Source organism: Patagioenas fasciata, chromosome 2 (genome assembly GCF_037038585.1).
Source record: "Patagioenas fasciata isolate bPatFas1 chromosome 2, bPatFas1.hap1, whole genome shotgun sequence".
NCBI classification, from domain to species: Eukaryota; Metazoa; Chordata; class Aves; order Columbiformes; family Columbidae; genus Patagioenas; species Patagioenas fasciata.
Window position 1 is genome coordinate 18,272,444 of NC_092521.1, and position 12,391 is coordinate 18,284,834.

General features: G+C 37.0%; 1 protein-coding gene across 5 annotated transcripts in view; it reads left to right on the forward strand.

Moving 5' to 3' along the window:
- The window catches only part of CSMD3 (CUB and Sushi multiple domains 3), a 637,009-nt gene that overhangs the window by 364,453 nt on the left and 260,165 nt on the right, over nt 1-12,391 (forward strand). For all 5 annotated transcript variants that reach the window (XM_065830155.2, XM_071803847.1, XM_071803848.1 and 2 more), the window contains one exon: nt 5,423-5,617. In XM_065830155.2, the coding sequence (XP_065686227.1) occupies nt 5,423-5,617 (195 nt within the window). The remainder of the gene's footprint in view (nt 1-5,422; nt 5,618-12,391) is intronic.

Consider the following 12,391-nt stretch of genomic DNA (forward strand, 5'->3'; position numbering starts at 1 on the left):
TCTCATAGCCTTTTATGAGAATGTAACAAGGTGGATGGATGATGGCAGAGCGGTGGATGTGGTCTACCTTGACTTCAGTAAAGCCTTTGACACAGTCCCTCACAGCATCCTCACAGCTAAATTGAGGAGGTGTGGTCTAGACAATAGAGTAGTGAGGTGGGTTGCAAACTGGCTTAAAGAGAGAAGCCAGAGAGTGGTGGTCAATGGTGCGGAGTCCAGTTGGAGGCCAGTATCTAGTGGAGTGCCTCAGGGGTCAGTACTGGGGCCAATATTATTCAATATATTCATTAACGATTTAGACGAGGGAATTGAGTGTACGATCAGCAAGTTTGCTGATGACACTAAGCTGGGAGGAGTGGCTGACACGCCAGAAGGCTGTGCTGCCATCCAGCGGGACCTGGACAGGCTGGAGAGTTGGGCGGGGGATAACCTGATGGAATTTAACAAGGGAAAGTGTAGAGTCCTGCATCTGGGCAGGAACAACCCCAGGTTCCAGTATAGATTGGGGCATGACCTATTAGAGAGCAGTGTAGGGGAAAGGGACCTGGGGGTCCTGGTGGACAACAGGATGACCATGAGCCAGCACTGTGCCCTTGTGGCCAGGAAGGCTAATGGCATCCTTGGGTGTATTACAAGGGGGGTGGTCAGTAGATCGAGAGAGGTCCTCCTTCCCCTCTACTCCGCCCTGGTGAGACCCCATCTGGAATATTGTGTCCAGTTCTGGGCCCCTCAGTTCAAGAAGGACAGAGAACTGCTGGAGAGGGTCCAGCGTAGGGCAACAAAGATGATTAAGGGAGTGGAGCACCTCCCTTATGAAGAAAGGCTGAGGGAGCTGGGGCTCTTTAGTTTGGAGAAGAGGAGACTGAGGGGTGACCTTATTAATGTTTATAAATATATAAAGGGTGAGTGCCACGGGGATGGAGTCAGGCTCTTCTCAGTGGCAAACAATGACAGGACAAGAGGCAATGGGATCAAGCTGGAACACAAGAGGTTCCACTTAAATTTGAGAAAGAACTTCTTCTCAGTGAGGGTAACAGAGCACTGGAACAGGCTACCCAGGGAGGTTGTGGAGTCTCCTTCCCTGGAGACATTCAAAGCCCGCCTGGACACATTCCTGTGCGACCTCACCTAGGCATTCCTGCTCCAGCAGGGGGATTGGACTAGATGATCTTTTGAGGTCCCTTCCAATCCCAAACATACTGTGATACTGTGATACTGTGATTTCAGCTCCCAGTATTCTATCTTAGCTGCTTCATCCCCAGGTCATTTCTCACAACTGTAGACTGTAAGCGTGAAGAAAATGTGGTGTCATCTTATTGGTTTCTGTAGCTCCTAGTCATCATTGCAAACTAAACTTTGAGCTGTAGTTAGGTATCTTAGTACCATAACTAAATATTGGAAATTCAAGGGTTATTCAGTACTACTGAAATATAAAATTATTTATTAAAAAATGAGATATCAAATCCATGTTTCTTAACAGAAGTTGTAACATTTTCTCCGTGTTTTATTCTCTTTCATATAGTTTTACCATTTTTAAGGGTTCTGTTTACTTCTTTAAGGTTTCACTTTAGTGTGCTCAATGGTGTCAAATCTAATGCTGAGGAAAAAAAGTTATTGGAGGGTCTAAGGCAGTCTTCTTGGATAAAAATTAGGTCTGTGTGTAAGTGAATATTTTCAAGCCATCCACTTTTCCAGAACTAGAACTAAATAGGTCAGTTAAAGTAGTATTTACAGTAAAAAATAGAAGTTGCAAATGATTAGCTTGAAATAATCCTTATTTTTAATTTTTGTTTGGAAATAGAATAATTATTCAAGCACTGTCAAGACGCCAAGTTTAATATTTCAGGGACATATAAATACACTTATTTGAGGAAATTCCTGTCCCTTAAAAATTTACAGAGTTCCTTGAGCGTGTAGTAGTCTGATTATGACATTTCTCTATTAACAGTCACTTAAAAGTATGCACTGATAGTACCAAATGGTACTATTTTAATTCTTATAAAGAAGTAACAACGCATTAACTTTTACCAATTGTATCATGAAACCCACTTTGAAAAATAATGATTTTAAAGAAGTGTTTTCTATATTTGAACAGTTTTCACACACTCATATATTTATTTCTCTTTATAGGTCTGTTTAAGCTAGAATAGAGGTGTTCATGTGTATGTTAAACTGTAGCTAAAATCTACTTACAAAAGCAAAAATAACTCCAGAAAACATGTCTAATCTTTATTTAGTAAAGACAGATACAATTTGATAAATTGCACGAGTAATCTTTCCATAATAAATAAAGGCCAAGAGAGAGGATGGAAAAGGGAATTAACATCATTTTCACTCTGTCTTGTCATTCATAAGCCCAAAGTTTATTAAAAATATCCATTTTCTGCTAACACTCTGGCTTATATATTTCAAGTCTAGCAGTCTCTTTTTGCTCCTTTCAAGAGTAGAACAGTATATCACAGAAAAGGTACAACATGATCAATCTTTTCTTAAAAGAGTGTGGGCTATAAACGCAAATAACTTCATTAATGTTTTTGAGGTATAGGATAGGGAAAAATAATGCTTGGACATAATCTGATTTTTAAATAGTATTTCTCAGAAACTATTTTTATTATGGCAACGTATGTAGTTTCAGATATTTATTCTCAGTCCAGTATCTTCCAAATTGTTTGATTTTTGCTAGTTAGTGGACTGCTTTGAGCTATTGTTCATTGATTAGGGTGTAGGAGGTACTGGGCAAATATTTTTCTATAAATTTACATCTGCTGTTTCTGCCAGTTGATTTAGTTGTCTTTTCATTACAACTGTGTAATTGTGCTTTATTTAGCAAAAAAATGTACAGCCCTATGAACTACACAGCAACATGACAAAGGTCAAACTGTAGGCCTCTGACACCAGCCTAATTACTCGAGTAATTTCAACTCAGTAGACCAAGACATTGGCAAGCCCGGATGCTGTTTTTATATGCAAAGGCTGCTTTAGTCTGTTTTATTTCTGTGATAAGAGTATGACCATCACAGCATATTTTTTATGCCACTCCCTCCTGCTAGACTTTTTTAGTCTCAGTACTTCCCAGGATAGGATTCTTCAAACTGTTAGGTACTACACACAAGTATGAGTTCACATGTGATGGTACTGAGTAACCTACCAGTTATTTGCATAACTTTAAATAATATTTATTTCACAATTGTTTTTTTATGAAGCATTTCTTTATTATTTGATATTCTCTTAACTTGTGTTTCTTCTCTGATATTTTCCTCTGAAAGTGTTACATTTACTGCAAAGCTATTGTTAGACTTAGCAGCTAAAACTCTTCATAGGCAATCTACCAAAACAATTAATCCTGCCAGTGGACCACTATTTTCTGGCCCTATTTCCAAGGACCTTTCAAAGCAGACTTCAAACCAGATGAATTATGTTTAGATTTTCCTGCCTTCCTATCTCTTGAGAGCTCTGCAGTTCTTCCTTTTCACATTTTTTTATCCAAAATGCAGGTTTTGACATCCTTCTGAGTTAATATCAGAACTGAAAGTACTTCATCATCAACCTGTGCTACGATTATGCTGCCTGACTTTTTTAAAAAAACTGTTTAAAATGCCAGTATCATCATGGTAGTTGATTACTATAAATACCAGGAAAACTGAATCTCCTCTCTACATGTAATATTGCATAGGGGACTCTTCCATGGTTTCTTGATTTATTGATGGTGGATAAAATGTTAACATTATGTTATTTTTCTTTTCACTTTAAGGTTTGTGTATAATATTACAGCTCTACCATGATGCTTTTCATAAGTATAGGCAGACTGAATTTTACTCATCAAGTAGTGTAACTGCAGCCAGGCTAGGCTAAGAGAGTGACTGCTGTTGTTGAGAAGAGTTGTCTTTCATTCTCTGGCCTTCCATAGCCATCCTATACAGTACCATTTCTTCCATAGGATCAGCAGCAGCAGCCACAGCTCTCAGTTCCTGAGCTGAAATAAAGAACCATGAATTGATTTTGCAACCTTAATGAACTGGTGACATAGACAAGCAAGCTATACCTGGAGTCAACTTTTATGTGCATTTACAGATAACACTTTGAAAATCTATCTCCGTGTTGTCTGAAGCTAGTAAGAAATACAGCCCATTGCCTCCCTTAAAATGATGACTGTGCATGAAGTATAGGAAAAGGTTTAGTAACCCCTATGAAGAAGTATGGCATTGCACCATTTATAATGTTGTCATCGAATAGTAGACAACTACTCAATGAAAGCACTATTTTCATTCCAAATATATGTCACATGTTCTAAGTCAGAACGTTAATAAATTAATGTTTTCTCTTGTCTGTTATTATGATTTTTAATACTTTTGTAATTCAACATCTGAGAAATCTTTCTTCTAAGTTAATCAAATATTGCTTTTAAAAAAATTCAGAGCAGGATCTTGGATAGGTTTTGTCTAGCAGACACATTAATAAAACTGCAGAAAAACATTGTGAAATTATCTTTTAGAGTGTTGTCCTCTCTGATGTCTCCATATGTAAACGTATTTATGAAGATATAATTTGCAGTCATCACATGTGAGGAAGGTGGATATTGTGCTTGTAATTGTGCTTGTTCTCACTGAAAAGTGAACATTCTTATAAATCTAAGATATATGTGCTGTATTTTTAACAAATAAAACTTCAAAATACAATAAGTAATTAATACATATCTTTTAACAATCTTGTTATAAATATGACTTTGCTCAGTTTGTGTGGGAAGATGAGCTTGTTTGCTCTCCCAGAGTAAGGCATATTCTGTATTAAAAGACATGGACTATTTTTGTGATAGTATCTAGATATATACAGAGAAATTACAATTTTTTTTTTTTTTACACAATACGTATTTCTTTGACCTTAAACATAAAAATACAGTTCAATTTTCGGATTTTCTTTCTTTTGCCAACATGACCTCTTTTGTAGCTGTTCACTGGCTCTCAATACAGGAAACAACACAGACTATGGCAATATCAGACACACTGAGGTCAGCATGGCTCGAATAGTTCTGTTGGTGAATTGAAAATACAACAGGTGACTAAAGTTATTATTATAGATGCTTGCCCTGCCCTTCTGATGGATGCTTCTAGCCCATTGTAACATTGGATAGGATGGGGTATTGGAAAGGAGAAGTTAGCTATCAATGAATTTTGCCAGAGCCTACCTGTCCAAACTAAGATTCAAGCTGGTATAACTTAATCATATTTTAAGCAAGTTTTTGTACTGGTTTACATTTTCTGCTGTTGGTCAGGCTTTTGTTTCTTATTGTTTTATAATATAAATAATTTGTTCTTACTAGCAAAATAAAATCCTAAAAGTGTTATCTTACCTGCAAGAGTTATACCGTTTCCCCTCCTTCCTTTTTTTTTTTTTTTTCTTTCTTTTTTTTTTTAATTTTTAAAAGCATTTGGACATAACGAGTGCCCTGATCCTGGAGTACCAATCAATGCTCGGCGTTTTGGTGACAACTTTCAGCTCGGGAGCTCAATATCTGTTATATGTGAGGAAGGATTTATTAAAACACAAGGAACTGAAACAATTACTTGCATGCTAATGGATGGAAAAGTAATGTGGAGTGGACCTATTCCTAAGTGTGGAGGTACGTATAATATTTCTTTCTGATTCAAGACCTGATGTTATGTCTTTTAAGTTGTCACCAATTGAAGTTCAGATATTTGCCAACAGATAGCACAAAGATCTTGTAAAACCTAATCCTTAGCAAAGGAATCCAGTAAGGTATGAGTTTTTATTATAACCCTGTCTGCAGGAGTTAATTTTTCTCATAACTGTTATAAGGACAGAAGAAAAAGACAGAAAAGATCTGCATAAACATCAATGAGGCAAACACTGCAAACTTCTGTAACAATGAAGGCTCATCTAAAAAACTTATTAGGAAAGGAATAGGAATAGTTTATGCTTTTCATATTTTCAGATAGCTCTCATTTGGCACTGGTGGAACTACAATTTTCCAAATAAATGTTATGCTTGAAAGGCTCATTTTTCTTTTTTTAAACATGTATTTGTCCAATATGAGAAACTGTATAAAGCAATGAGCATCAGAGCTAGAAATTCACTAATAATACTAATCTCTGCATTTTTTATATCCAGCCCAATCAGTATAATTATTGACCTTGTTAATACCTAGGAGACACAGACATTAGGGGAGAAGAAAATAAGAAAATACTTCTGTTTTCACTGAATCTTATTTTAGTATATAGGTATAATAGTATATTTAGTATATTGAAGGTTTCTCTTCTTCAACTTTGATATTTAAATCTCTTATTCACGTTGTCACTCAAAGTTCTTAAGCAGTCAAGAAAACTGGGTGGTTGTTTTTTGTTTGTTTCATTTGCTTATTTTATTTTCACCCAGATTCACATAGGAGGTTTCTTCAAAGTACAGATATTGACTTCCTACTTGAGATTGACAAACAATTTAAAGTCATTTGAGTGCTCGATTATGTTTGCTGATGCAATATTAGATTAGAATGAAGATGTTGTTCTCTTTGAGGGTTACATTTTTAAGGTTGCTTTAAAAATCTCAAATTAATGGGAATATTTTAAAATATCTGTCCATACACAAGATAAACTGATCCATAGGTGGTCTGAGACTCTAAATGGGACCTATATTGGAATCCTAGAGTTTGGAACACAGTTATATTTTAATTACGTGTATATATCAGCTGTAAAATGAGATATAGTTTTTAAATTTCAGATAAATTTGAAGACAAGTAAAAATATTTTTAAGCTAATAATGTAATTTTGTCTGTTCAGAATTTTTATTGACTGTACACATTTGTCTATAACACATAGTCATTTCATGTAAGGTGAAGTTTGCTTGCCTGACAGATACCTCATAATTTCATTGTCATATCTTTCAAGGTAAAGGCATGAACTCCACATATGGACTAGGAGACACTGAAAGTGGCCGCTGTGGAGTTTTCCTTCCACTGCAGAAATGTTGTCTATTTCAATTTTTAGGAGAGAATTATTTAACAATAAACATGGTGCAGATGGAGAGGGTCAGCACACTTGTTTTTCAGACCAGTACTGGTCAGCCTCTGCTGGGGCTTCCTTCAAGCCCTCCCAATGCCCAGGATCCTGTTTCCACTCAGCCTGGGGCTGTTGGTCCCTGCTCCAGCAATGCCACAAGAGTGCTGGTCTACAGCCCTGTTCTCTGCAGATGTCAACAGGGCTTCCTGGTTTGACCTCAGACCTAACCCATCAAATTGCATTAATCCGGTGGTCACTTGGCTGTCACTAGACCCTTTTCCTGTCAGCAATCCAGTCCTGTTTAATTTGCTTAGGTAGAGTTGGAAGATGCTCTGTCAGTGAGGGCACTAACTCTGTGTGTGTGTGTGTGATCATCCTTGGCTTCTCTAGCGAAACAGCTCTGCTTTAGTGTTTCCTGATGCTTTTGAGTTTGGGATTCCTGTCTTTGTGCCTTTCAGCCTTCCTGTGTGAAGGTTATATGGAGGATTTTTCAATATTCTCTTGTAAAGGTATGCTGTTGTACCTGTGATGCAGCTCTAATCTTCACTTTCCTGCTTAAGTCCTGTAATGCTTAGTATCCTGCTGTTCTGTAGCATGAGTGATAAGATCATGAAAAAAGTGTCTAAAACTATGAATCTACAGGATGCTCAGTGATTAGCCTGTCATCCTCAAGGCTTTCTTCATACTCCTATACAGAAATTTCCTGCCTCAACCCCTGAACCTTACTGTAGAAAGAAATAAATAGAAATGACTTTGTGAGAATTCTTAGATCAGGCTTAGATTAACTTTCAGTATTCAGCATAGACCTGTGTTTGACAAAGAGATTCTGGTTGATTAAAGCCTCTAGTTATGTTATATTTCTAGTCCTTTGTTTTTAACACACTAGCAGTGGATATGAATCTGCCAGGCATCTATCAAACAGAACTAGAAGAAAGAACAGAGGCTGAAAATCAATGTAAAAAAGGTCAGGAAAACAATCCTTTGGCAAGATGACTGGAGAGTTTTATTTTCTAAAAAACAAGGCTCTTTAAGATAAGCCCCATCACCCAGCTATTCAGAAAAAGACTCCTGGGTCTGGGAAATCAGCAGGTGATGGTAAGCATAAAACAAAAAATTCTACTAAATCTGGCACTGCAGGCATCAGGAAGAACCATTATCAGGGGAAGAGTAAGAAAGATTTTCTTTGGAAAAACAAGCAAACAAGACCACAACAGCAAAACACTCTATTATTGTCAGATCCCAAATACAAGGATAAATTATTTTTAATTTAGGCAATCTTGTAATTGGCATGATTTTTAATACAGTATCCATATAAGCGTTTTTGTAAGTTACTTTTTTGCATTCCAAAGATAATCTTTGACAGTTTCATGTAGATTTTGTGGTGAAATGGAGCATTATACAAGTTCAGAAATACCGTTTTCCAAGTATGGTAGTAGCCTGGCTCAGAATAAAGCCATCTGGTATTCCTGTTCTTGTTGATGTACTTTGTAGTTTGTAGGCCCCATATGCATTATGAATATGTGTAAGTGGTTAGACACAATAAAGCATAGAGATAATGAATGCAGTAGATCTAGCCTTTGGGTTGCTGAGGTGACTATAAGTTTAAATAACTTATTGTTTGACTGGTGCTGTTTGCTGAAATTAATATGACAAAGGTATTTTAAGATAAAAGATGAGAAACATTGTTTCAAAAACAGCATTGCTGGAAAAAAAATACTAAAGCTGGATATTTAGAAATGTTTCAAGGATATTGAATTGGGAATTTTATATAGCTTTTAGGAACCTTTTCTTTTTTTTTTTTTTCCCCACACAGTAGAAGACAGATGGACTATTATGTCCTTAAAAATATAAAATAGCTCTTTACAATAGTTTGTCATTTTAACATAGGAGTTTGGTAATCTTCTGAGAAAAATGAAGATCCAGCAAATATATGATAATTCGTGATCTTCAATTTGGAGGTATTTCAAATGGGGCAAAATTAATCTATTTTTGTAATGGAGCAGTCCAGAATAATATAAGCAATTGTGTGTACTACGCTGGCTTGTCAAAATGAGCAACCAAAATGTTTTGCAGAGGTATTGGGTGACAAAAAAAAAAAAAAAAACCACAATAGAAATTAAAGAAATAGCTATGTGTTTGTGTGAAAATGCTGTATATTTCACACCATTTTTAATAGAAACACATACTTCTTAGTAGTACAATAAGACCTTTCCAGCTTCTTTATGATACACAGTGTGGCTCATTTATTTTCATTGTGTAGCCTCGTACGCATAACATCCACTGGAACAATGGTATTATGAAGCTTTACGGTGCAGCTTTCTCTTCCTGCAAAGTAAGATACTTCTTCTGTCTAAATGGATGCTTACATGATACTAGTAAGCAAAAAAAAATGAGTGTTTTCTGATAATTAATTACATAGCTATATTTGTGATGGGACAGAATGTACTCTCAGCAAGTTTGCCACAACACCAGACCAGAAGGCATGGTGGATATGTCAAAGGGTTGTGCTGCCATCCAAGAGGGAACTCAGCAGGCTGGAGAAACGGGCTAATAGGAACCTCATGAAGTTCAACAAGGGGAAGTGCCAAGAAAGTCCTGCACCTGGGGAGGAACATGCACCAATATATGCTAGGGACCACCAAGCTGGAAAACAGTTTTGCAGAAAAGGCCCTGGAGGTCCTGGTAGACACCAAGTTAAAATGTGTGCCCTTGCAGCAAAGAATACTAAGGGTATACTGGGATGTGTAAGGCAAAGTATTGCAAGCAGATTGAGGGACGTGATCTTTCCCCTCTAACCTGAGTACTGGTGAGGCTAAACCTGGAGTTTCTGTCCAGTCCTGGGCTTCTCGGTGTGAGACAGATATGGACATACAGGAAAGAACCTCAAAAATTATTAAGGGATTGGAGCATATTTGCTATGAGGAAAGGCTGAGAGAGCTGAGACTGTCTTCACAGCAGCAATGTCATGTTCTCATAGAATCAGAGAATGGTTTGCGTTGGAAGGGATCCTTAAAGATCATCTACTCCAACCCCTCTGCCATGGCCAGGGGCAACTTCCACTAAATCAGGATCCTCAAAGCTCTGTCTGACCTTACTTTGAACAATTCCAGTGATCAATAGCTTCTCTAGGCAACCTATTCCAGTCTCTTACCACCTTCATCCTAAGAAATGTCTTCTTTGTATTCGATGTAAATCTACACTCTTTTAGTTAAAACCTATTATCTCTTGTCCTGTCACTACAGGCCTTGATAAAGTCACTCTCCATTTTCCATGTAAGCTCATTTTAAATAACGAAAGGCCACAATCAGGTCCCTGCAGAGCTTGGTTTTCTCTAGGCTGAAAAACTCCAACTCTCAGCTTTTCTTCACAGGAGAGGTGTTTCAGCTCCAACCCTTTGATCATTTTTGTGGCACTTCTAACCTGTTCTAACAGGTCCATGTCCTTCTTGTGGTGCATACCTGGCAGCTGGATGCAGTACTCCAGGTGAACTCTCACAAGAGCAGAGCAAAGGGGAAAAATCATCTCCCCTGACCTACTGGCCTTGCTTCTTTTTGCACAGCTCAGGATACAGTTGGATTTCTGGGTTGCAAGCATGCATTCCCAGGTCATCTCCAGTTTTCCATCCACCAATATCCCCAAGTCCTTCTCTGCAAGACTGGTTTTAATCCATTCATCTTTTATCATCTGCAGGTCTCCTGACATATCTCATTTACTTTGGAAGTGAATATTGAAGTGTCTTGGTGAGAGGACAAAAGGCTTGCTTGTGTTTAGAAATAAATGAGAAGTAGTTGTTTCATTCAGATAGTTACAAAATCCATACACGTAGTATATAACTCACTTTGAGTGCTTCACTAAGATGTTTTCATTTAACAATAAAAAGAAATCTTAAGCAAAAATAAAACTCTTTGTCTACATATAGATTCCTATTATGTAAATAAATATGCATATGTGTTTAGTGAGCCTGGCCAAGAAACAAAGCAAGCTCATCCTTCAGTTTGGAAAATGAAATTCAGGGGAAAATTTCCAGCTTGATATGTCAACTGCGTATGAACTTTAAGGCTTGAGGAAATCCAGAGACGTCTGGTGAATTTGTCTAGAAAAATTTCACAAAACTATATACATATATATAAAAAAAAAAGAATAAAAATCAACTCTGTAAGATTTTCCTTTAGAAAATGTATTTAGTCCCTGAGGGTTCAGATCCTGAGAAGCTTGCCAAATCTAATTTGGGCTGAATCAAATTCTTAATTAACAATTAGGCAAAGAAGCGCACGATAACAATAACTCTGTCACGCATTGATAGTTCTATAGGCTAATGTATTTACACCAATATTCATCAGAAAATACAAAGTCTTTAAGCATACTTCTAACAGATGAAATTGTATTTTCCTAAGTGTCTGTAAGTTACCATGTGGCCTATTTGATTATTGTGTATGATAAAGTTTATATATTTATACACTTATGTTCTTCTCTAATTATTTGTGCAGATGAACAAATCTCACTCTTGGCACATGGCCATGTAATGTACAAGAGACAATTAAGGTATCCTGGTATCTCTTCATTTATCCCAAAGGCATCCAATTCTAGCACTTGCTATTGCAGTTTGCATCTTAGAAATCTGCTCATTGATGCTCTTTAAATCTCAGCACCGTTTAAAAGTTCCGATCTCCAGAATACAGTGCCCTCACTCCAGAAGTGGAATTAATATGTCCCTGGAATTGGAACTGAAGTCAACTGAAGTCCCCTGAAAACCATCTCTTCGGTGAGATCCAGTGAGATATAAGACCATAGCTCAGTAACCGTCCTAAACCTAAACTGCAGAATCCACTTATCCAGCTAGTTTAATTCTTATTTATATAACACAAGAAAAGTGGGTACTTCTATCTGAACTTCATCTAGAATAAGGGATATCCAGTGTTTGATGCTGTGTTCTTGAGAAGTCTTTGACAAATAAATATTTATTCTCATCAAGGTTGCATCAGCGCACATCTGTACTACACCATGGTTGTAGAAAAGAGTGTGGTATAAGTGGTTCAGTTTTGTATGACTTAGCGCTGTCCACAGAATATGCTAGCTACTTCTTCATGGCTGATATTTTGGAGAAGCAATGAATTTTGCTTCTGCCTGCTTGTGTAAAGCACTGAAATGCATGTATGCCCCACAGAGGGTAAGGAAAAAAAGAAAGATTTTGTAACAGAAAAAATAGTTTTAATGTAAAGTTAGAAATGAATAGCTATTACATTCTGCAGATTTCATTTTCCATAAACCAGTCAGCAATTGCTGAACATAAAGAAATTGTAGACTGCTCATCATTTGAGACTGTAGTCACCAGTTTAAAATCATGCTGTACATAATGCTTTTGTCTTTTAAACGATGCTATG